Consider the following 27,322-nt stretch of genomic DNA (forward strand, 5'->3'; position numbering starts at 1 on the left):
TTTTCCAGAATTTTAGTTCATTTTTCGTATCTTCAACGAAAATTAACTACTCGAAAGGAAATTTTACAAATTCTAAGTAGCAATCGTTTAGTTTATGGCCTACAAAATACGATGGAAATTTCCTTAAAAAATTTCTTAACTGGTAGTTAAAAATTCGTTTGTCATGCTATAAAACTACTTGTGAAATGTAAAGTATTTTCTAAATAATAAGTGCAATTTACCATAAGATTTTTTTGTATGAGAAAATATTTTTTTACGAAAACTGAACTTGAAAGTGGATAGCAATTTCTTACTGACAATTCCTATAGTTAATAATTGTTGGTAAAAAATTACCCAATGAAATATTTTTAGTTCACATGTAATTAAATTTATAGACAATTTCGTCAAAAATTGGTAGATATCATTTCATGAAGTTTTTGCTAAATTTAAGTTAAACGTTTCATCGTTCTTATACTGATATGCATTTAAAAGTATTGTTTTTAGAGTAAATTGTGGACAGATGCGATGAACTAATGCATAGTACAGAGATCTTTCTCGTCAAAGTGGAATATGTTTAATGTAAAGATGATGTTACCAGTGGTGCCAACTGTTTTGGGCTGAAAATCGTAAATTTTTAAAATATTTTTCGTCAAAATCGTCAATTTGTCCCAAAAAATTCGTCAAAAAATCGTCACCCATAAAATAGCTGAAAAAGGAACAAATTAAAAGTTTTATTAAAAAAACATTAATAATTCCGTTTAACCCTCTAATTAAGTCATCCAGTTTCCAGTTTTTTAAACGAAGATTAATTAAATTAAATTTTTAATTAATTAACCCCTATTTTCATAAAGCTCCGTTAGTGTTCCGTTAACTAACCAACATTTAAACCGTATTAAGGACGAAGCTGTCATCTTGCCTTTATATTCCATAGGCCAGTTAGGAACTTAACTGACGAACATTTTTCAGTTAAAGTTAACCGGAGAGAAGATAATTGCAATTTACTTTCTGTTAACTGGCAGTTAAAGCCTAACGGAGCTACATGAAAATGGCCGTAAAAGTAATATTTCTGATTGTGACTACATGTACTACATTGTTTAACAAAATTTTCTTGACAGAAAAATGTCCTATTCTCCAAGCGAATTTAAATCCTTATTACTGGCTCGTGTATATTTTTTATTATTTCTATTACCGGTAATGAATAAAGTGAATTTAACTAAACCAAGACAAAAGAATACCTTGCAATGTTTAAGTTTCAAAGGAATTCCGCAATTTAGGTTTATTTATATTGATTGCTTTGAAATTTCTTTCTACATTGGAGACGGTTGGGAGCAAGCTACATATAAATTGTCATATTTTGAGATTAAAAAAGCTTGTTTACATTACACCTTATGAAATACGTGAACTTATAACCAAAGATAATAAAAGAGGGAGATGGGAGATTGGCTTGCGTCATACCAAATGTTGCATTTACCAGATTAGTTTAATACATGTTTGTAACCTTTTAGTTGTTTTTAGTTTTTATTTTTTAAATGAAAAATTTAATTCTCTTAATGAAACAATGATAAATTTTAGGCAACAACAAAAAAAATTTAATTTTCCCCTTTATGGAAATTTATTTCGTGCTCTTAGTTTCTTTTTATGTGCATTTTAATGCTATGTCAATACCTGTCGTATACGCGTTTGGTTCGAGTATTAAACTAATGTGGTAAATGGTTTGATGTGCTCAGTAGCCAATCTCCCATCTTCCTCTTTTATTATCTTTGGTATAGTTGGCGTTGGCGTGGGCTGTTGCATCTTTTTAGCAAGTATGTAACAAGGGAATATAAAGGTATGGAATATTTTGACATATATTGGTGTTTGTTTATTAAAACTTTGAAATTAAAGTTATTAATATTTTAGCGATGAGATGTACGATGGCGAAGTGATGATCGGTAGCTTAGAAAAAAGTTATTAAGAATGTTCAATATTTAGGAAAAAATGCTAGAATGGAAAGTATATTGAAATTGTTTTATCTAATTTAATTTTTATTATTCAATGTAAAAAATAAATATTCAATTTCAGAGTAACTCCAGATGAATTTGGAAAATTGTTTGTTACACCTCAGCGTATAGTTTAATGATAAATAGGTAAGAATTCTTTTTCAATTTGGTTTTCTTTTAAAAAATAAAATTCTTTATGTATATTATTATTTGCTAATTATTATTATTACTTTTTTTACCAGTTTCATGTTTTTCTTTGTTGTAAAAAAATATTTAAGTTAAGAGCAACCCCAGATGGATTCGGGCAAATTTGTATATTTCTCCTCAGCGTATAATTTAATAGAGAAGTGGTAAATTTTCTTTTAAAAATTTGCTTTCTTCTCACTAGAATATTTACGTTTTAATGACCTTTTTATTGTCAAAAATTACAGGTTTTTAATACCTTATTTTAGTATTACATTAATCAAATATTTTTGAAAAATTTTTGTTACACCTCAGCATATAGTTTAATCATAAATTGGTAAGTATTCTTTTTAAAATGTGGTTTTCTTTTAAAAAGGATATTTTTTATTTATATCATTATTTGCTAATTATATATATTTTTTTTTTGAAACTACATAGTTTAATGTTTTTTTTGTTTTTTGTTGTAAAAAAATATTTAATTTCAGAGCAATCCCAAGATGGATTCGGGCATATTTTTATATTCCTCCTCAGCGTATAATTTAATAGAGAACTGGTAAGTTTTCTTTTAAAAATTGGCTTTCTTTTCACTAGAATATTTAAAATTTTATGGCCTTTTTATTTTCAATATTACATGTTTTTAATACCTTATTTTAGTATTACATTAATCAAATATTTTTGGAAACCAATTTAATATTTTTATTGTAAAAAAACAAATATTTAATTTCAGAATAACAATTTGGAAACATTTTTATGAATTGTTTAGCTTTCTTTAAATTCTTTTAACCAGAATATTTAGTTTTTTTATGCATATTATTTCTTTAATTAGATTATCATTATTTCTCTAATTGTTTCAGGTACAAACTTTATGAGGTATGTACGTTTATCTAAGAAAAGTTGAATTCCTTACACCATTTAATAAAATGCCCCCAAATATGGTAAGTTACAGCTAATTTAAAGAGATTAAAAATTATATTTTATTACATGTTAATTTTTAAAAATTTGCATTATTCCTTCCATTTTTTTCAGCAAGATATGTGAATTTACTAACGATGAATAAAAAACTAAGGAAAAGTCAAAATGTCCAAATAGCGAGTTAAAATAAACTACTTTCTTGTTCCACGTGGTCATAATTTTTATTCACAAAAACATTGTATTAAGAACTTTCATCATAACTTTTTATAATAAAGTACTTTTGCTTAAAGAAAGTTGAATTTTAAAATTTGAAAATTTTCATAATAGTAAAACGGGTTGTTGTTCCTTTAATTATTTAATTTCTCTGTACTGTGCAATGATTGATTTAAAAATAGTTTAGTCGTCGACATTTTAACCACTTTTTATTATCGGGTTTCCCAAAAAATAAGCAGGTAAGCCAAAATAATACTGACTTTTTAACTTGGTAGGGGTATATAAATCTTATGGTGTTGTAAAAATGAACTAAAATACAATGTTATAGACGAACTAATATTTAAGAGAATTATAAACTAGACAAGTTGAAAAAAATCTCAAGGGCTAAATCATGGTCAATATTACTACAGTTTAGTTAATTTTGCAATGGAAAAGGGTTCACTGTTTTTTCAGTGTAGGAAAATAATTGTGTAATAAAACATATTGATGAAAAAATAAAGTAGAAAGTCGGGCGGGGCCGTCTATATCATACCCTAAACCACCATTACAGAATTAGTAATCATAAGCGTTTGTGGGGTAACATATAGGTCTGGGAGATTAACCGCAGTTGCATATTTAAAAAAAATAGGGGGTACATGTCTATGGGTGCTTTGTGTCAATCTGACTATAGCTCATAGTCAATGTTGCCAGGGAAAATGTTCGGTTTACCCTACAAGGACAAAAAAAGTTCCCTACTTTCCCATTCATTCCCAAACAATTTTCCCTACTATATTTTTCGTTAAATTTAAAAAATTTTACAAAACAAAAATGGTTCTAAGTACTTTATTATCCTAAAACATGAATATGCAACGTATATAACTTAGAATATAAATTTGTATTACCACCACGGTTGCCACAGTTGATAGAATTCTACCCAAATTAGTAATCTTTTTTGTTAAATCTCTATAAAAATAAAATTTTGGAAAAAGTTTCTCTAAACAAATTTTTGTGAGAAATTTTTCTATAGAAATAACATGTTGACAATAAATTCTATAGAAATAAAATTTTGAGAAAAAATTCCACAGAAATAAAATTTTGAGAAAATTTTTTATAGAAATAATATTTTGAATAGAAAAAAATTGTATTTTCTATAGAAATACAATTTTGACAAAATGTTCTATAGAAATAAAATGTTGACAAAATTTTCTACAGGAATAAAGTTTACCACACATTGTTAAACATCAAGCCTTGCCGGCTTACAAATTGTGTTGAGTGAAAATGTCGTACATTGTTGCCCTACGTCCCTACAAGACGCTAAATATTAGAAAAACCCTACATATAGGGAATTTCCCATACTTCTTGCAACACTGGCTGTGTTGATATTGCACCTACGGAGTTAGTATGCCACTAATATTGAGCCCATTATTAAAAAATAGAAAATCTTTAAATTAGTGTGGGTAATAAATACAAATTTGTATAAGAGCTACAAGTACGTATAAGTACAATCGGCTAGTACATCAAAATTTGAAATTTGAGTAACATTGGTTAATAAATAAGAGTACTATGGCCAAATTTGGGAAAATCGAGCGATGCATATATAGGGAAGCTATATATGAATAATCTGAATCTGAATCAATTTGCATCATATATTGCGGGTTTTATTAATACCACAAAAGGTTACCTTGTGCAAGATTTGAGTAAGATCAGTTAAGAAATGAGGCCTGTATGGTCAAACATAAGGTTATTAGGGGCGAATTTTTCAAAATCGGGTGATACATATATGGGAGCCATATCTACATCTGAACCGATTTCGATGAAATTTTGCACATATAGTTAGTACTATAGAGGATTGGATCTAGCCAACTTTTAGTAAGATGGGTTAATAAATAAGAGTTCTATGGCCAAATTTGGGAAAATCGGGCTATACATATATATGGGAGCTATAGCTAAATCTGAACCGATTTCTATGATTTTTTGCACATATAGTTAGTGCTATAGAAGATTATATTTAGCCACATTTGAGTAAGATCGGTTGATAAATAAAGGTTTTGTGGCCAAATTTGGGAAAATCGGGCGATACATATATATGAGAGCTATATCTAAATCTGAACCGATTTGGATGAAATTTTGCAGACATGAAGGGCGATGGAAAAGATTACCTTTTGCCAAATTTGGTGAAGATCCGCTTGAAAAAACGCGCAACGTGACCCCATTTGTCGAAATCGGGCGATACATATATATGGGAGCTATATCTAAATTTGATCCGATTTCTTCCAAATTCAATAGCGTTCGTCCTTGTGCCCAAAAAACTCCCTGTACCAAATTTAATCAAAATCGGTTAATAATTGCGACCGGAATCCTGTGAACAACAAATACATGGACAGACGGACGGACGGACACCAAGCGCTAGATCGACTCAGGAGGTGATTCTGAGTCGATCGGTATATATTTTATGGGGTCTAAAATCAATATTTCTGGTAGGCACATTTTTTGGCCGATCAAACTTATTATACCCTGACCACTATGTGGTTTAGGGTATAAACATTAATTGAACCTATAATTTCAGTCTAAAAATAGCCCCCCTAGGAAAATTGTCTAGCTACGCTAATGGCTGTGAAAATAAAGTACAATACCAACCTAAATTTAAAAACATATCCCCGCATTTACCATAAAGTCGATGTGTATTTATGACGTACTTATTGAAATTCTTAACAAATCATTAATTTATGATAGTTTAGACATGCTAGCAAATACGTACATCTATATTATATGGATACAATTTGTGTGCTTATAAATTCATTGGAGGATTTAGAAATATAAACAATCAGCATATACAGTCAGCAAAGAAAAAAGTTGTACACCAATATGGGATATATTGTAAAACTATATTGAAAATATGAAGTAAATATATATTTGTTAAACCTTAAATTAAAGCTTGAGATCCGAGCTTTCATTCAAGTTATAATAAAATTATATGTACTTAATATTTTTCATATCCTTCCACAATTTATTTCAAATTGGTGTACAACTTTTTTTGCTCACTGTATATATACTCATTTTTAAACTATAATCCATACATATGAGAAAATTAAGGGAAAAAAATCAGAATTCTGAGACATTTAAATGTTGATATCGTTTTTGGTTTAGCTTGTTTTTATTGAAAGAATTTCATTTCAGATTCACAAAAGGCATACACTGAAAAAATGTATTGTAGAAAAATAAATAAATATTTTTCGAAAAATTAAAAACCATTTATTAGACATAATAATTTGTTCACCGATACGAAGTTCAAGATGGTCTCTTTTATGGTAAAATTTACAAATTTTAAAAAATAATAGTTCAGAATTTTTACCAATTTTTTTTTACTTTTTGTCGTAATATTTTTTTCTAGACTTCTCCCAACTTTTTTGATTGTTTTATAGAATGCCAAATAGGGATAAGTTTAAAGCTTTTATCGACCATTTTGGTGATAGTATATGAATTCTTCTGATCCAAAAAAATTGGCAATTTTTAAAAAAGAAAAGACTTTCAAATTTCGTAATTTGTGTTTCTTCAATTAGATAAATTTGTTAGAAGGGACAGCAGAAAAGTCTGCTAAAACAGCAGAAAGTCTGCTGAAAAAGGGACAGCAGTCACTGTTTGCTGAAATAGCAAACATTTCCTGCTATTTTTTAAGCTCGATTACACTAAAACATGTTTTATTTTGGCTAAAACAAATAAAAATGTCAACTTAAGAGCTATCATCTATAGTATTTGACCAAAAATCTGAATAATTATTGAATTGAGACATAACAGTTAACAAAATGTTTGCTGATCGTATTTAGGAGCTTGTAAGTATATTACAGTGCAAATATATACCAAAAACTACTTATGGTTCTTAAATATGCCTTGGGGAAAAATTTATAACCTAAAAATTTTATAAATTGTTGTTCATTAGGCCCTGAAGTACAAAAATATAACAGCAGACGTCGACTGCTGTTTTTAGCAGACTTTTTTATATGAGTGTACAAAATTTGACACACTTGATAATACTATCAAAAATACTCCTTGTGCAAAATTTGAAGTAAATCAGAGTCAAATCCTATCTTCTGCGGCACGGTCGCCACTCGAGCCAAAAATAATAAAACTTTCAGAAAAACTACGAAAGAAAAAATCTTAGTTATGTGTAAAATTTTGTATAGAAAATTTTGTAAAAATCTTTATTTCTATAGGAAATTTTATCAAAATTTAATTTCTATAGAAAATTTTGTCATAATTTTATTTCTTTAGAAAAATTTTTTTAGGAAATTTGTTCAAAATTTTGTTTCTTTCTAACATTTTGTCAAAATTCTTTTATATAGAAATTTTAGTCAACATTTTTTTCTATAGAAAATTTTGCCAAAATTTTATTTCTATAGAAAATTTTGTCAACATTGTATTTCTATAGAAAATTTTATCAAAAATGTATTTCTATTGGAAATATTGTCAAAATTGTATTTCTATAGAAAATTTTGTCAACATTTTATTTTTTAGGAAATTTTATCAAAAATTTTTTTTCATATAGAAAATTTAGTCAACATTTTTTTCTATAGAAAATTTTGTAAAAATTTTATTTCTTTAGAAAATTTTAACAAAATTTTATATCTTTAGGAAATCTTGTCAAAATTTTACTTCTATAGAAATTTTTGTCAAAATTGTATTTCTATAGGCAAACTTTGTCAAAATTTTATTTCTATAGAAAATATTGTCAAAATTGTATTCCTATAGAAAATGTTATTTTTATAAAAAAATTTATTTCAATAGAAAATTTTGTCAAAATTTTATTTCTATCGAATGTTTGTGAAGTATCTCCTAGTTGGAGAGGAATGTTTTGCAAAATCGACGAAAACATCAAGAATTCTACCAATCTACAGTAAAATACTAAACGCAAAGAAAAAAACATTTGGAAAACGTGTACCGAAAACGTTTTTATTTTGTTAGAGTTTTTTGAATTGCTTCGAAAAGTATACAATTTGAATACCAAAAAAAATCGTTTGTTACAAAATTTTTATTTTTTTCCATAAAAAAAGTTATTTTTGAACCAACAACACAGTCCATTTCGTTTACATCAAACACTGTTCTTTTCCGACTTTAGGTCTTTAATAACACACATTTTACAGATCATAGTAAAAATTTAATGTAGTAGAATGTAATTTTGAACATTTTTTCGGAATCTTCCGACCATATCTGGAATATATGTAAAAAAAAAACTTTGTTCGAAGCAGGGATCGAACCCACGACCCTTGGCATGCAAGTCGGGCGTATGTTAGCAACCACTGCTGCACGGTGCCCAACTAAATGTATTTTTCTGTTAAATAAACTTTGTTTAATGGGCTCGTTGGCGCCGCAAGCTATGCTATATAAATATAACTTATATGAATATTTATCTATTGATGACCATAACAGGTACATAGCTCAGTGGTTAGTGTGTTGGCTTACAAATTGCATGGTCCGCAGTTCGATTCTCCGTCCAGGCGAAAGGTATAAAAAAAATTTTTAAATTTATAAAATCGTATAATTTCCTATACATTGTTTGTATTACAGAAAAAGGTGCTAACTAAAAAACTTCGTGGAAGTGAGAAAGATGTGAGGGAAAATGCAATTAGCTAGAAAAAATTTTTTGAGGTAGTCTTTATGAAAAAATTTTTTACATCCTGGAAAAGAATAAACGTTTATCACAAAAAGTATATATTTTTTTCCAAATACACTTCCTTTCTACGAAAAGTAATTGAGAAACGAACTTTGTTTGTCTAAAATTTCGTTTGGGAGGAAAGAATTATTTTTTTTGCGTGTACCAGATTTGGTAGAATTCTACCAACTGCGGCAACCGTTTTATGGGGCCATATAAGTGCATATCGGGCGTAAGATATATATATATATATATTTTGAGAAAATTTTAATCAGCTGATACCTTGAAAACACCTTCCAAAATAACATATACCATGGTAATGGGTAATAATATTATAAAGTTCTTTATTTGAAGTGGATCGGTTGATGCGCCATTTGCATTCCACTCTATTTGAGTAAAACTATTTTTCTAGATTTTATTGGAAATTTACTTTTTAAAATATATTCTATATTTTTTACTTTTTGAAATATACTGTATATTTCAGTGGGGTTATACAAAAGCAGAATATATTGTCATAGAAAACGCTAGAAACGCTTCTAAATGTAAGCAAACATTTTTGTATGATTTTCTGTATTACCTTTCTCTTTCACTACACAAGATCGCCATGACCTACATTACATGAGAATGGATGAAAACATAAAGACAAAATAAACATGCAGACGAAATTTTCAATCTACATAATGGTCCTATTTAAAGGATTTAAAGGGGGGTTTTAAGGACTTTCAAATGATTTTCCTAGGGTCAAAATTTGATATTGAAAACAAAGAAAACCTTTCAATTATATGTGTTATTTACCATGTGTGGCCCTCTTATTTTTCACTTTGTTATTTGAACTAAAACAAATCAATTAAATTTTACAAAAGACGAGTAATTTATCATTACTAACTAACCTCAAAGGTGTTATGCAATCCAATTGAGCGCAGATACCATCTTCTCCAACATTACCAGCAAATCGAACATTAGCTTCGGAAAAAATTTTACATTCGTCCTTGTGGACCGGTGAATCAATACACGAAGCACACAAAGGCCAATCACAGGTTTCACAACGATCATAAAAATCACCATCTTCTCCGAATTCCAAAGGCATATAGCACACTAAACAAACGATGCCACTTTGTTGTTTTGGTCCATGGGCAAATGGAAGTTCATCGACAACCACTTCACCTTTTGATACCGCCTCAGTGGTGACCAAACTGCGACCATATTTATGATCAATTTCCAAACGTGATTTCAACATTTTCCACAAAATTCCGTTTTCCGTTTCCCCAAAATATTCAGTTATTTAGTTATTTTTTAAGACACTCCAAAGTTACAGGAGGTAATCTCCTCGATTTTTTAACTTAATTAAAAACTTTTTTTCAATAAAAATTTCTTTATTTCTTTAAGATTTTGATTTCTAAGATCTCTTATTATCTTTTTTTTTAGATTTTTTTTAAATTCACTTTCAGAGTGATATGTGTCGCTTTCAATTGTCTAAACTGAATTAAATTGAATGCACATTGTTTTTTGTGTGATTCTTTCAATTTTTATACATGTTCCTCTCTTCTATAATAGATGTTTTATTTATAAAATGTTCTTATTTCGAATGTTTTGTTATTTTTTTTTTTACTTGAAATTTTCTTGTTGATGTATACACATTTGTTTTGTTGCCTGGTCTCGTCGGTCATTGATTTTGATGCACGTGAGTTGAATATCTTGAGAGAAAGATCGAGTTGTTTCTCTAGGCGATTCCATTTCATCATGAATGCAGAATATTTTTTTTTTTTTAATTTTCATATTTTTTTCTCGAAATTCTTTATTGTGTTGGGTGTGCCCTCATGACTACGGGGTAGCTGACAGAAAATGTTACAAATCAAACGAACCGATGCCAGTTTAAAAATCCAAATTAAAGCAGACACCTTAAAGTAAATGTATTTTCGATTCCATTTTATCATGAATGCAGAATCCCCCATCCGATGCAGTTCTTTTGGACAAGTCCACAAACATTTGTTTTAAAGCGCATCCCCTATCGATTTTTTTCCACTTCCGATCCAGTCCTTTTGGACGAGTCTTAGAAAGTACGTAATTAGGCTGGGCCGTTTGATTTTTTCACTTCCATGGAAGTTCTTTTGAGAATATTTCGCAAATTACGATAATTTTTAATTTTTTATTGAATTTTAATGGACAAAATATATTTATACAAAAATATATGACAAAAAAACACTTTCAATATGTAACATAAAAAAATATTTTTTTAGAAAAATATTTAATAAAACAATTGCCGCTAGTGAGATTTGAACCAGCGTTCTTTATTTTTTCATTCATAATAAGTAATTAGTAATTAGAATGTCATGCCGTGATGTCATATTAGGTTCATGTTACAAACATTTGAATAGACGTTTTGATGCATCGTGTTCAGAGAATGAAGCCGCCGAGTCGCGCCGCCGATTTTAGCCGTCGCCGACCCGTTTTTAGCAGTCGACGCCGCCGCCGAATATGTCGACTCATCTCGACTCAAATTTAGCTGCCAATTAATCTAAAATATTGATTTATATCAGAAAAATTTAATAATATTTGTTATAGTTTTTGCCAAAATTTTGAACTTTCCACTTTCAATCAATTAGTATCAAGTTGCTATAATAGTTTTACAAAAATTTAGCTCAAAAAATTTGAATGAAATGTAACTTTGATTGTAAGATTGGTTGTACAACTAGTCTCATTACAATTCGGAAAACTTCAAATTGATTTTATAATAGATAATTTTGCGCCGCCGAACAGACAATTTTTTATCGGCTTATGCGCTTTACAGACTATCAGTTATTCCGGACGACAGTGCTCGTGTCGAATATATCCCATATATTATGCACATTATAAGTTAAGTCCGAAGGCATAATCGATACTGCTGCATGTTTATGGGATCGATAACACATTTACCGATTATTTAGTCATCGCCGACAAGTCGTATCGATCCGACACAATGTAAGATTCTTTACAAACACCGACATTCCGTCCGGAATAACTGATAGTCTGTAAAGCGCATTAGCCGTCAATCCGCCGCCGCCGGAGGCAAAAATTTAGTGTTAGTTAAAAATGGGTCGGCTTCATTCTCTGATCGTGTTCAATGGCGTTTGTGGCTGAGTGTGCTAAGGCGTTCTGTTATGGTGCCAAAAGATCCAGTGGAAGCGAAGAAGTTTTTCAATTTGCAAAAATTAGATAATAAGAAAATAAAAGTGTAAAAAAATACTGATAAAATAAAAAGTGAAATCAAAAAATTTTGTTTTTTAGTTTTTTAAATTTCTTCATCCAAATGAACTTCCAAGGCACAACTTCTGAATCATTGCAAAGGATCCATAAATGGAGTACTTCTATCCTATGACAAGCCCATGTAAAATTCATTGGAGATGATCCAAGTTTGCACTACTTCCGGATCACAAATTGGGGATCCAAATTACTTTTTTAAGCTCTTTTTTTGCTGAGGAGTCTTAGTCCATATTTGTTGCGTTTTTATCTTAAATCTGAAGATTCAAAATATCAGTTAATTTACAGACAATATCTTTAATTAATTTAAAACAATTTTCTTTACTTCAAGGAAAATTTGCCTTACTCCCATGACATATGACTTTAACGGAGTTACGCAAATTTCCAAGATTCGTGTCCTAAACTTAATGAAAAAGAAAATTCAAGCTAAAATTATAAAATTTATTTTACATAAAATTCCATTAATTTAAGGAAGCTTGTCCTTAACAAAAAATTGAATCGCACCAGTGAAAAACAACAAGAGAAAAATTTCCCAATTGTGCAAATTGTAATCTTCCAAAAAGATCGTGTGTACTTAAAAAAGTGGACGTACATGAAATTGAAAGTGAAGTTATTTTCAGCTCAAGTATTGGCATGACAGTGCCGACTGTTGATTTTCAATAGTTTTCATCAACGCTAACGTCAAAATAAATGCGTCTTAATACCAGGCCGTCGCACAACTAGCTAGCTTCTTACAATTTATTTAAATAAAAACGATAATGAAGTGCTGAAAACACAGTTATTTCGCTTAAAATTGTAAAAGGTATATTGGTGAACAATTTTTGACTTTCCCAATTGGAATAAAGTGATAGTTTTTCAAATATTTTTCCAGACACGCTGCCTCCGCTGGGAATAAAAGCACTGGCTGATGGACACTACAACAACTTGCAACTTGTAACTCAACATCCATCTTTTATTAATGCATAAAAATATGTTAAATGTAATGTGATAGTCGTATAAATGTTATATTTATGAGAATTTATAAATGTTTAATAAAATTAATAAACATCTAAGCACTCGTGTTTTACTTGACCACAATGATTCTACTATCTTAAAATGCACTTTCTCTGATTGTTTGAAGGGCTCTTATTGGCGTCCTTCTAAATGTATCCAGAAGGGCACCTAATAATTGCACTCATGCGATACTTTTTCGTAGTAACTTGGCGTGGTACAACTTCTCAATAGTGACGGCGCTTTTCCGAGGAGTTGTGGATATCGTATACGACTGTTTTCGACGTAGTGGGGATTCTCAGAAGCGCCCCAAATTCAAAAAATGTTGGCAGGGTAGTGATGGCAAAATACTTTCATGTAAATTTCGTTATATTTATGAGAATTTATAAATGTTTAATAAAATTAATAAACATCTAAACAATCGTGTTTTACTTGACCACAATGATTCTTTTACAACTATCTTAAAATTCAATTTTTCTGATAGTTTGAAAGCGCTATTATTGCCGTCGTTCTAAATTGAAGTAAAAAGGCTCTTAAATTTGCACAGATGCGATACTTTTTTGTAGTAACTTGGCGTGGTACAACTTCTCAATAGTCACGGCGCTTTTGCGAGGAGTTTTGGATATCGTATACGACTGTTTTCGACGTAGTGGGGATTCTCAGAAGCGCCGTCAAATTCAAAAAATGTTGGCAGGGTATTAACAGCAGCCTTTTTTCTACAAGTGTAGTAACTTAGGTTAATTGTATTTTTTTTTTTTTCATTATAGTTTCTGAATATTTTTTCTTTGTGTGTAAATAAATAAAAAGCAACATCAAAAGCGACTTTTACTACCAAAAAAAAGAAAATAATTTCGGCCTTTTAACATAAAACATCCCTTTAGGGATGTAATGAAGATGAGTTACTGCAAGTCAAGTTGAATTTATGTTGAAAATTATATTTACCCTCAAATTGAAAAGTTATTGCATTTGAAAAACGTTCATCCTGTATTTATTGGGTATATTAGGGCTGTTTTCTTTTAGCACTGGATGCAACATTTGTATGGGCTATCCAGAACATCGTTGCACTGGTGTTCTATCCAGAACATCTCATCAGTGCAAGTCGCGCCGGTGTTGCCAGATTGTATTTTGATAAAGTGACGCTTCTTCGATTCACAATCGAATAACATGAAATTCAAAGTGGTAAAGTGTCATAAATAATCGCAGCAGTAAATATTTATTACTATTTGATCATTTACATTACATTAAAAATGCAAGATTTTACTTCTTTTCTGTGGTTGTTTTTTAACACCTGATGATTGTGTTGCATATTTTTGAAGATGTCCTGGATAAACGAGTACTCTGTTTTCTTTTAGTCCTTCACGGCTTAGGGTATCCAGTGCTAAAAGAAAACAGCCCTATTGTCGTTTTGTATAAAGACACTACCTAGCTTATGTGATCATATATCTAATGACAAAAACAATCAAAATTGTGCCGTTATGCGCCAGCTCTCCTCATTCAATTTTAACGCTGACGAATTAGTTTCCCTCTGACGCTTTCATTGGGTATAGACGTTTAGACTCTGACGTCGTCCGTATCGTATATTGAGAACTGGTCAGACATCAGAGAATCGCTCGTAGAATCGTGTCGTACGTGTCGTTCCGTGTTCCTCGCTAGCAGATAAACCAACTTTCAATTAAAAGTAAGTAATTTAAAAACAAAAATTGATTAAATCAATGTGACAAACTAATAAAATTCAATACAAACTCGCAAAAATGTATAAAAAGTGAAATAATTTATAAAAGTGATTTCATAACCTACAAAAAAATTTCAATTGACTCGTGAAGAAGGAAAATGTGACGACGACGGCGCTGTATACGGCATGGTGTATGTATGTATATATATGCGCATATGAATGTGGAAAACTTGGGCAAATGTTAAAAATGTAATTTCCTGGTAAAAAATATAAAAACCAGATGTAGAACACATTGCGATAATATCGGGTGGGGAAATTGCAAGACTCAAGTGTTAACTGTGCAATAATACTCTTCATTAAATTGGTCTGTTTGTCTAGTGTCCAAGCTTTATCTTTCGGTGGGCACCTATTATTTTTTTTATCTAATGATTTTGCCGGAACACTGGTAAACGCATGTTATAGCCGGTCAATCACATTGGCGCGGCCCGTTGCGTTAGCAGAGCGTTAATGTCCTCAGTTGCTGCATGCAGCAATTCATTGAATGTACCAACCATACATAGCGCCGCAAATTACGTAACATGTCTTTTTCCACTTTTTCATATCAGAGACAAAAAGAGAATATTTGTTTTTTGCAGTGAGTTGGTCATTCGATTGTTATTTTTCTAATTTTAAAAAGAAAACAACGCGGGCTGAGCTGGCGCTGGGAAAGCTACACCGCCGAAGAATCTAGAATATTGCGGCTACTTTATATTTATAACTTCAATCTAAAGCTATGTGATAGAACTTTTCATTCAGATATTTTCAAAAATCATGTGAACATTATTTAATTTGAGTTCACACCTATCGTTCCTTGCTTTACATTACTTATTTTCGTCTTGCCGTTGCGCTTATCATTATGCCAAGTTTAACTTGCTTGTTTTTTCTTTATCATTTTTTATCAGTCTTTTCGCCAATTATTATAGTCTATATTAATATATTCTAACTATTATTGCTTGTCTGTCGAGGCTAGCATTGAGGTCTGGAGAATAATACTTGAAGATCTAGTGCTTTCTTATATAGAGGCTAATATGGGGTGATGAAGATAAATTTGGGTAAACATCATTCACATAGTGTTGTCTTGTTGCTCTGCTGTTATTTCAAATTGGTTGAAGGTTGGAAAACTGTTTTAATATGCAATAGATATGTGTGTAGATACCACAACGATATTATGTAAGAAAAACGTGTCCAAATAAAATTGCCTGGATGAAATGGAGATTTTGTTTTATGCAAAGATATTTTCACCAAAAGATTTGTTTGTTATATAATTCATAAAATTATGATGAATAATAAAATCTATACTTTCTCAAAATACTTATGACTTAAATTAGAAAATTCTATTTATTGTTGGAAAGAACGCTAATAAGACCAAGATTTTTTCTAAAGAACCCAAAAATCACAATCATTGGAGAAATGCTTATCTTCTATACCCTTTCAAAAAAAAACTTTCGAAGGATAAAATTGGAGAATTTGTTGAGAAAATCGTTGTCTTATTAACAATGCATTGGCAACAACTTCTCGATACATTAGCAATAACTTCTCAAATTGAAATTAATTTCTGTATGGTTTGAGACATATTAGAGAATCAGTTGAAAGCATTCCTTTTGTAAGACTAGTTGAGTTTATGTTGAGAATGGGTTTCACCCTAAAATTTTGTTGCATATGAAAAAATACTCATCCTTGGTTTGTTGTGAATGCCGCACTTTATTTCATTTCATTTATTTAACAATACAGTAAGCCTTCTTGGCCAATAAATCGTATTGTTCTTAAAAATAGTAATACATTAATAGTAATTGTAAAGTTATCAATACTAATCATTAATACTTAAATTACCCTACAATGCCTACTACTCCACCATCCTCACTTTGGCCAGTCACATAGAAAACTAATATTAATAAAAGTAAACTAACACCTACCATTGGTAAATAACAGCCAACATTAAATATATTCATTCAAACTTGTCAGTAGCAAGTTCCTAAATTGATTCTCAGGAAGTCCAAAATCCCTTACTGCTACAGGAAGATTGTTCATACTTCAATAATTAAAAATGATATATTAGCCGGAATGAGATGTTTGATAACTCATAATCTTTACTAGCAGGCAATTAAATTCTCAAAAAAAAAACAAACTTATGAATCAAAAACGTTAGTTGCTAAAATACAGTTGATTTCCCTAAAAAAATCCATTCGGTGCCAGAAATATTTCTTCAACATATTTCTGAAGAATTACCTAGAAGGATATTTGTATTTTATTTCAATGAAACCCACTAGTGTCTAGTATAATTTGCTAGGCCTCGGTACTGTTTCAATTCTCTATACTCTAAATGAAGCAGTTCTTAAAGTTGTTTCGTTTTTTTCTCTTTCATTACCTGTACTAACTTCCAGTTTTACTCGTATGAGTCACGCGACCATTCCGTTTCTCGTGCACACCCGCACCGCGACAACCGGCAAATATGTTACCGCAGAGTGCGACGTCATTTATTTACTTAACAAAAACCTCACTTCCTGTACCTCAAAATTATAGTTCTCTGAATAATCGAACTATGTAAAAAAATTCTTTAAAAATAATATCAAAAGTGTTATCGAAATTATGGAAGACTCTAGACTCTGGAAGACTTGTAGTTTTAACGTACTAATCAGTTAAATTATTGTTATAAAATTATGGAAAGGCTAGTTTTTTTTTTTTTTTTAGAAATTATTGTTATTTTAACATCCCCATCAGATTCCTTTAATTAACATCATTGTAATTAGAAGAATAATTGGTAAATTGTATCATTTCTAGGTTCAAGCTACAAAAGAATACTTATGTATATTTCGCATAAATAGTCTTGGATATTTAGACACTTACTAGTTTTTCACATGTTTTTAGTACAATAATGATTGTTCTTTTTTATTTATAGTTTTTTCTTTTAATTAATTTTTTATATATTTCTTATTTATTTTTGGTTTGTTTTTATATAGTTTTCTAAACAGAATATTGTTTGCAATTTCTTTACGAGGTTTGTTTTTAATTTTAGATTGACGTTATTTATTTTTTATTCTCTTCTTTGTTACTTTGATTGTATCTACATTGACTTACATTTTTTGATATCATTTCTATATTTTACAGTTGTTATTCAGTTTTTTTTTTTTAATATTTATTTATTTATTTATTTTTTTAATTTAATGTTTTTATATTTTTTTTGTTTTGATTAATTATTTATAGGAAGGGCTTTTGCAAGTTTTCTTTATATAAAAAATGTCTTTAATTTTTGTTTTAATATCTTAAGCCTAGTACTAAGATCACGTTTTCGCACGAAAAACTGTTATACTCCTTAGCGCGGAATAAATGCGAAATTTTTGTTTTGAGCATTTTCCAACAAATACGTATACAACCCTAGATTTTTCGCACGAAAAAATAGGCAGGTATATTATTTCGCATAAATAAGTTAACATCCCCGGGTTTGGTACGCTATTTACAGAGATAGATGAAGATATTCGGTTTTCGCAGAAACGAACTTAGTACTAAGCATTATTGACGAATATCTGTTATCTACCACTAGCAGATTTAGTTATTTAAATTTCATATTAGTTCTAATTTCAAGTTTTAGAATTTTCTTCTAAGTAATTTTTGGATTTTGAAAATATCACAAAAATCATTTACATAAATTTGTTTCCAATAATATAATTTAATTGTAAATGTGCTTTACATAGTGCAAAATATTATTAAAATTGTCTATATTATTAAAATTTCTAATGAATGATCTAAAATGAATGATCGCAATGAGAGAACGTCATTGGTAAAGAAATGCCATAACAAAAGAAATAAACAAAAGCATTCGGTTTGCCAAGTACGTTATATTGTTTTTTTTTTTTTAATTACACATATCAAAGACCAACTAAATAGTAATGATCTCTATTCACTAATGAATTCAACAAAATTTAAGAACCAGTGTTTTTGATATAAGTTTTCCAACTACATATACGTTTATCCGTATGTGGGGGTAAATTCTTTTTGGTTTGTGACGTCAAAACGAAAAATCAATACCTGGTGCCTGGACTGAAGATGCCATTTGCGAATGTTGACACCTAAGAATGGTGTGGGAGGTCAAATGTTGGTTGTGGTGGTAATGGCATTTGCTGTCAGCTGTTTATACTCTCTTTTGCAAAATAGGGTGAATATTGTAACAAACCCATTCCCACCCCTAAATCGTAAGAGAAAAAGCAATACGATAAATAAAGGGTGATTCTTTTGAGGTTAGGATTTTCATGCATTATTATTTGACAGATCACGTGGGATTTCGGACATGGTGTCAAAGAGAAAGATGCTCAGTATGCTTTGACATTTCATCATGAATAGACTTACTAACGAGCAACGCTTGCAAATCATTGAATTTTATTACCAAAATCAGTGTTCGGTTCGAAATGTGTTTATCGACAAATTTTGTTCAGCGATGAGGCTCATTTCTGGTTGAATGGCTACGTAAATAAGCAAAATTGCCGCATTTGGAGTGAAGAGCAACCAGAAGCCGTTCAAGAACTGCCCATGCATCCCGAAAAATGCACTGTTTGGTGTGGTTTGTACGCTGGTGGAATCATTGGACCGTATTTTTTCAAAGATGCTGTTGGACGCAACGTTACGGTGAATGGCGATCGCTATCGTTCGATGCTAACAAACTTTTTGTTGCCAAAAATGGAAGAACTGAACTTGGTTGACATGTGGTTTCAACAAGATGGCGCTACATGCCACACAGCTCGCGATTCTATGGCCATTTTGAGGGAAAACTTCGGAGAACAATTCATCTCAAGAAATGGACCGGTAAGTTGGCCACCAAGATCATGCGATTGGACGCCTTTAGACTATTTTTTGTGGGGCTACGCCAAGTCTAAAGTCTACAGAAATAAGCCAGCAACTATTCCAGCTTTGGAAGACAACATTTCCGAAGAAATTCGGGCTATTCCGGCCGAAATGCTCGAAAAAGTTGCCCAAAATTGGACTTTCCGAATGGACCACCTAAGACGCAGCCGCGGTCAACATTTAAATGAAATTATCTCCAAAAAGTAAATGTCATGGACCAATCTAACGTTTCAAATAAAGAACCGATGAGATTTTGCAAATTTTATGCGTTTTTTTTTTTTTAAAAGTTATCAAGCTCTTAACAAATCACCCTTTACATGTGATGCAAATGGTAAAAGAGCTTTCACAAACAAAAATTTACTTCTCTTGTGGACAGTTGTTTAGCTAAAGACCAAGGAAGTGGCAGTCTGTAGTGTTGTGCTGTGGAAAAAAAGTGAAACCATTTAATTTCAATTTTCAACGAAAGTGAATTTTTTCTCAAGAAAAGTAGGTCTTATATACATAGCCAATCTAAATAATGGAATTATCAAATCTTTCAGTAAAATAACGTTTGTTGTTCTTGCAAATCTAAGTACACTAAACGACCTCCAAAATCCTCCATTCATGGTGTAACTCAGAGGCTATGCGCTCAGTGTCATTTTGTGTTTTAGACAGTGGTTGTGTAACAAAATCAATTTCACAATAAATAATTTTGTCCATGGCAAATCAGGAAATAAGGCATAAGGAAAAAAACCAGAATCCTCCACGCATTTTAGCTACCTTTTATTTCCAACCATCTTGGCTTTTTAGCAAAAATGAGAAAACGACGAAAAAGGTGAAAAGTAATTTATTAATTTATAGGGATGACCAGAATGGCAATTGTGAGGCAAGTGTTTTCTGGGCTCCTCAAACCAAATTTAATTAGGAGTCAGAGAAGTTTAAATAATTTTCTTCAATACGAAATAATTTTTTTAAGATTACATCATCGCCACTAGCAAAAATAATATTTATTTGTTTGCTTCGGACAGTTGTCTTGTTTTCCCTTTATTCTTTTGCTTGCAATGAAGGATAGAATATTATTTTTTTTTTCTTAATTATTATACACCTTTCTATGTAGTAGAATATACTAAGTATGTCTACGTATATCTATTTTATTATGCTTTCACATTTGGTCAATTTCTTTTATGTGAAATGAAAACAATGGTTCCTGTTTGTTATTCCTAACTTTTCTTTGTTAGTTTTTCTCATCATAAATGTTTTTTGTGCATATATATGCTAGTTCGTCATTTAAACTATTTGTCTTGGCATATGCAAGAAAAGTGCCCATAATTTCATAATACAGGAGGGCACTAAATATTTTTACATTAAAACTAAATTGCAATGAGGAAGTTTGTGTAATACCAGGAAGAAATATTGTCATACTAATATCATTTTAGAAACAAAATTGAAAAGCAAATTGTGGCAAACAGCAACAATCATAGTGACATGATCCAAAATAAAAAGAAAATTATAACACATCCAATATCGTTGGAGATGAAGTTGACATGTCCACAATACATCGATATATTGTCAATCAACCGCGACCATAAGATGAGTTTTTCGTGTTATACCTCATTCGCATTACAATTCCGACATCCACTAGATTTCAGATAAAATTTTAATTTTTTAATCAAAATAAGAACTTATCAAATACGATAATCGAATTAATTAGAATTTTATTGTAGATTTTAACATTTTAATTCGCGTCAGTATTTACATTCTTCATTTTCGTCATTGAACCAAAAAAAAATATTTTTTTTTCTGTGCTCTCTTTTGATCTGTGAACTATCATCACTTTTAACTAACTTGTCAATGCGATGAACGAACAAGTGTTAGAATATTTCTGTAACCGAGAATATTTTTACAAAAGGCAACGCTCATTTAAAAGCATATTGCTGGAGATTACGGTAGATGCGGGAGTGATTCGAAATCAAGTTTTCGCTTCAACTTTTTTCGGTAAGCCAGACTTTAGACTTTCCTCACATGTTTAACAAAAAGTTGCTTTGTTGAAAATATACCTACTACAAATATTTTGTATGGGAGAGTATGTATATAGGGATTCCATTTTCTTATTCAATTTAATCATTATGAAATGAAAATTTAAATAGTTCTATCCAAAAATTTACTTTTTGCGGCAAAATAATCGATAATAGACCAAGTTTTAATTTTAGCCATGCTCAATTTGTCATTATATCAATTTTGCAGCAAAATACCTAAATACATATATTGTTTACATAACAAGCAATTATAAATAATTTTCTGGCGCATACGATGTCTAAACTAATTCTATAGCCACATTATTTTCCTTCTTTTGCGTGCATGCTATAGCCCATTTAAATGGCGAACACATTTTTTTTTATAACAGCAAAAACTAACCCAAATTCTATTTATGACAGCGTCTTGCGGTAAGCACTTTCTCCATTAGTCATTTAACAGGTTCGTTCTATTCACTGAGTGTTTACTTTTCATATACTTTCATAGATTTGTTTCTCATGCATTAATACTGCGGCTTTGTATTCGATATATGGTGAAGACGACGAAATAATTGATTCGTACACATTTTATTTAAGAGTGAATATTTTATTTCACATTTACTGTGACCGTTCATTGACCTGATGTGTTATACTACATACTAGCTACGTCATCTACATCGTCTACCTGTTATCGCGTTTCCCACCGTCTCTATTAATTTTTGGAATTGATTAAGATGAGAAAACGCATAAGCATTAAAAATAAGTTCGTAGAGAAAATTCATCCTCAGTTTTGGTGAATCATTTGTCTTTTTTATTCGGACACTATGCTGCATGTATAGTATGCGAAAGAAAATGTCTGCAAAATTTGTATGGTACTATCAAATAGACGTACGTGGTATAATTTATTTCCCATCCATAACCTTTGATGCACAAAGTGAGGTTCCTTCTAGGGCAAATGGGTCTACATCTGATATATCATTATATAATAATCAACCGAATGGAATTATTTTATTATCAATTTCCCTAATGTGTATCTCCCTTATATGGGTATAGGTCAATATAACTAATATTTATAACTATGTACAACTAGACCGTCAAATCATAATTCAACATTGTTCTACTATTACAATATTACGATTCAGATATGCAAGTCCAGGTTGGAATTATATCCGACCAATGTGAGAGTGGGAACTTAACATTTTTGGGTCAATGATCTTAGTTAGTTTCGATAGACACCGCCTTAGATTTAAATATAGCCATTATGTTATGTGACCGCATTAAAAAATAGAAATATTTTGCACTTTTGTGGGTGTGTCACCGTCGATATTTTTATGTTCGTTTGTGTAAGATTTGAATCCCATGACCCTCATATTTTTTTTTCTACTTCCAATATTCATTAAATTTACGATATTCGTATAAATCATCTGTAAAATATTCAAAGAGCTGAATTGATAAAAAAGTGGTCCAATATCAATGATACCAATAAAATGATGGCAATAAAGCTATACTCTTGAAAATTTATAATATAATTTTTTTTGAATAAAAATAACGATTAGCTAATATAAGAAAGGGAAATCAAAAGCCAGTGGGGCCGATTATGTTATACTCTGCACCACTTTGTAGATCTACATTTTCGATATTTTCCCAAATCCTTCAAATTTGTTGGCTGTCATATATGTATTAAGGTAGAATCTGAATCGATTTGGACAAAATTCTTTAGACTTCTATCAAATCTCTAGATTGTGCACAACGTTAGTGAAAAATATAGGAAATATCTAAATCTAAAGCCATGTTTTATGAAACTGTAATTATGATATATCGGTCGATGATATGTATTAAAGGTATAGGAAAATTTGTGTCATTTTTAAAACTTTTTGACTTAGCTGTAGCGATTTGACCAGGAAATTGTACATGGCTTTGTCGATTTTTTACCAAAATTGGAATACAGTGCTAACATGTTAATTGTACTATCTGTGCAAAATTTCAACATTTTCGGAGTGGACTCGGAATTCTGCTGTGAAAATAGTGCCACGCATAGAGGCTAATTGCTCACATTTTTATACCCTCCATAGGATGGAGGTATATTAAATTTGTCATTCCGTTTGTAACACATCGAAATATTGCTCTAAGACCCCATAAATTATATATATTCTGGGTCGTGGTGAAATTCTGATTCGATCTAAGCATGTCCGTCCGTCCGTCTGTTGAAATCACGCTAACTTCCGAAAGAAACAAACTATCGACTTGAAACTTGGCACAAGTAGTTGTTATTGGTGTAGGTCGGATGGTATTGCAAATGGTCCATATCGGTTCACTTTTACGTATAGCTCCCATATAAACGGACCCCCCCAGATTTGGCTTGCGGAGCCTCTAAGAGAAGCATATTTCATCCGATCTGGCTGAAATATGGTACATGGCGTTGGTATATGGCATCTAACAACCTTGCAAAAATTGGCCCACATCGGTCCATAATTATATATAGCCCCCATATAAACTGATCCCCAGATTTGGCTTGCGGAGCCTCAAAGAGAAGCAAATTTCATCCGATCCGGCTGAAATTTGGTACATGATTTTGGTATATGGTCTCTAACAACCGTGCAAAAATTGGTTCGCATCAGTCCATAATTATATATAGCTCCCATATAAACTGATCCCCAGATTTGGCTTGCGGAGTCTCAAAGAGAAGCAAATTTCATCCGATCCGGCTGAAGTTTGGTACATGGTGTTGGTATATGGTCTCTAACAACCATGCAAAAATTGGTCCACATCGGTCCATAATTATATATAGCCCCCATATAAACCGATCCCCAGATTTGGCTTGCGGAGCCTCTAAGAGAAACAAATTTCATCCGATCCGGCTGAAATTTGGAACGTGGTGTTGGTATATAGTCTCTAACAACCATGCCAGAATTGGTCCACATCGGTCCATAATTACATATATATTGTCACCATATATACCGATCCCCAGATTTGGCTTACGGAGCCTCAAAGAGAAGCAAATTTCATCCGATCCGGCTGAAATTTGGTACATGATTTTGGTATATGGTCTCTAACAACCATGCAAAAATTGGTCCACATTGGCCCATAATTATATACAGCCCCCATATAAACCGATCCCCAGATTTGGCTTGCGGAGTCTCTAAGAGAAGAAAATTTCATCCGATCCGGCTGAAATTTGGAACGTGGTGTTGGTATATAGTCTCTAACAACCATGCCACAATTGGTCCATATCGGTCCATAATTATATAGAGCCCTTATATAAACCGATCCCCAGATTTGACCTCCGGAGCGTCTTGAAGGAGCAAAATTCATCCGATCCGGTGAAATTTGGTACATTTCGCTGTTGTATGGGCGATAACAACCATTCCAAAATTGGTCCGTATCGATCTATATTATATAGCCCCCAAATAAACCGATCCCCAATCACAGAAAAATCACGATTGCCACTCGAGCCAAAAATAATCTACCAACATTTTATTGCCATAGAAAATGTTATCAAAATTTTATATTTCTATAGGAAAATTTTGTCAAAATTTTATTTCTATAGAAAATTTTGTCAAAATTTTATTTCTATAGAAAATTTTGTCAAAAATTTATTTCTATAGAAAATTTTATCAAATTTTTATTTCTGTAAAAAAAAAAATTTTCTGTAGAAAATTTTGTCAAAATGTTATTTCTATAGAAAATTTATGAAGCACCTCGTAGTTGGAGAGGAATATTTTACAAAATCTTCCAAAACATCAAGAATTCTACCAATCTACCAAACAGTAAAAAATCTGCCATTTTTGTTAGACTCGTGTTCATAATTTTATATAGCCCCCATATAAAGCGACCTCCATATTTCAATTCTGGCTCTATAATTATCGCACAAAAGTTAATATCGGTTCGTAATTATTTCTTCCCTATATATACCGGTCAAGAACTGAATATATATATACGTATTTAATCGACCTTTCTTTTGTCTACTATATATCCCGCATGGACTAACTTACAATTTAGAACATGATGTTAAGAAGTTTTAAGATGCCTTGCCATCGGCCGCAACCCAAGTAATTTATTTGTGGATGACCGTCTTTAGTAGAAGTTTCTACGAAATCCATGGTGGAGGTGCAGTACCTATTTTCAAGAATGTTCAGCTCTATAGTAAATCACATTTGTATCACTCGATGAGGCTACTTACTTGTCGAACCTGCCACGTACATCTTTTGGGATATTTAAGGTAGTTGCTAGTCCTGCCAAAGCATTTGCACTTCCCAGGCATTGTTTAGGTGAATATATGTACTGTTATGTGAATATAGGTATATTTCAGCCAATCTGCCACTTCTAGACCATCCTTCACTAATGTGAATCAGAAATTTAAATTTCTTGGAAATAGTTTGATAATCGCATTTTGCACGTGCACTGTTTTGACGAAAAGAGTGTAATAAGTCGCAGTTAAATCTATTTCAATTGACATATAAAACTAATTAATGCGTTTACTTTTTAATTTCAGATGGCTCCTCCATCATTCTCCGATTTGGGTAAACAAGCTCGTGACATCTTCGGTAAAGGTTATCACTTTGGTTTGTGGAAATTGGACTGCAAGACCAAGACTCCATCTGGCATCGAATTCAGCACAGCCGGTCACTCCAACCAGGACTCTGGCAAGGTTTTCGGTTCATTGGAAACTAAATACAAAGTTAACGATTATGGTTTGACTTTGACCGAAAAATGGAACACAGACAATACCCTCTTCACTGAGGTTGCCGTTCAAGACAAATTGCTCGAGGGCTTGAAATTGGCTTTCGAAGGTACCTTCGCCCCACAATCTGGCAACAAGACTGGCAAATTCAAGGTTGCCTATGGCCATGAAAATGTCAAAATCGATTCCGATGTTAATGTCGATTTGAATGGTCCTTTGATCAATGCCTCAGCTGTTTTGGGTTATGAAGGTTGGTTGGCTGGTTACCAGACTGCTTTCGATACCCAACATGCTAAGTTGACTGCCAACAACTTTGCTTTGGGTTACACCACAAAAGACTTTGTCTTGCATACAGCTGTGTAAGTTTTATAATGCAAACAATGACTCGAGCCTCGAAATTATTAACATTTTACTTTTGATATTTATATTTTAGCAATGATGGCCAAGAATTCAGCGGTTCCATCTTCCAAAAATGTTCCGACAAATTGGATGTTGGTGTACAATTGTCCTGGACCTCTGGCAGCAATAACACCAAATTCGGTTTGGGCGGTAAATTCCAATTGGATAGGGATGCTGCTTTGCGCGCTAAGGTCAACAATGCCTGCCAGGTTGGTTTGGGTTACCAACAAAAATTGCGTGATGGCATCACACTCACCCTCTCCACTTTGATCGATGGCAAGAACTTCAATGCTGGTGGTCACAAGATCGGTGTTGCTTTGGAATTGGAAGCTTAAATCAAATTTCCAATAAACCATTTATTTTTTAATTTACTAACACTACCAAATAATTGTAACAACAACTGCAGCCGTTCACAAAACAACTCTGTACAACAACAACAACAAATTAAGTGTGTAAACTACATCATCTCAGCAGAACAAGAGCAACAAATTACACTTATAAATAATAATAATAATATGTATTATGTTATATAAAACAAAAGAAGCCGTAAACTTATTTAAATGACCATAAAAATCAGTTCGTAACCTT

The 27,322-nt window shown here is 31.5% G+C and overlaps 2 protein-coding genes across 3 annotated transcripts in view; one reads left to right on the forward strand and one right to left on the reverse strand.

The window, feature by feature from the left end:
- Nucleotides 1-10,387, reverse strand: part of SmydA-3 (SET and MYND domain containing, arthropod-specific, member 3) — a 28,472-nt gene extending 18,085 nt beyond the window's left edge. Inside the window, exon 1 of the mRNA XM_075296565.1 lies at nucleotides 9,783-10,387. Within this exon, the coding sequence (XP_075152680.1) occupies nucleotides 9,783-10,129 (347 nt within the window). The 5' untranslated portion in view covers nucleotides 10,130-10,387. The remainder of the gene's footprint in view (nucleotides 1-9,782) is intronic.
- A 4,251-nt stretch (nucleotides 10,388-14,638) lies between these two features.
- Nucleotides 14,639-27,277, forward strand: porin. Of its 2 annotated transcripts, none has more exons than XM_075296566.1 (3): nucleotides 14,639-14,797; nucleotides 26,147-26,694; nucleotides 26,769-27,277. In XM_075296566.1, the coding sequence occupies exons 2-3, from the start codon at nucleotides 26,147-26,149 to the stop codon at nucleotides 27,067-27,069; spliced, it is 849 nt and encodes a 282-aa protein (XP_075152681.1). In that variant the 5' UTR covers nucleotides 14,639-14,797; the 3' UTR covers nucleotides 27,070-27,277. The 2 variants fall into 2 exon arrangements, with proteins under 2 accessions (XP_075152681.1, XP_075152682.1); XM_075296567.1 differs by lacking the exon at nucleotides 14,639-14,797 and adding an exon at nucleotides 19,998-20,149.
- Nucleotides 27,278-27,322: the final 45 nt, after the last annotated feature.

The sequence above is a fragment of the Haematobia irritans genome, chromosome 2 (assembly GCF_050003625.1).
Source record: "Haematobia irritans isolate KBUSLIRL chromosome 2, ASM5000362v1, whole genome shotgun sequence".
In the NCBI taxonomy this organism is placed as follows: domain Eukaryota; kingdom Metazoa; phylum Arthropoda; class Insecta; order Diptera; family Muscidae; genus Haematobia; species Haematobia irritans.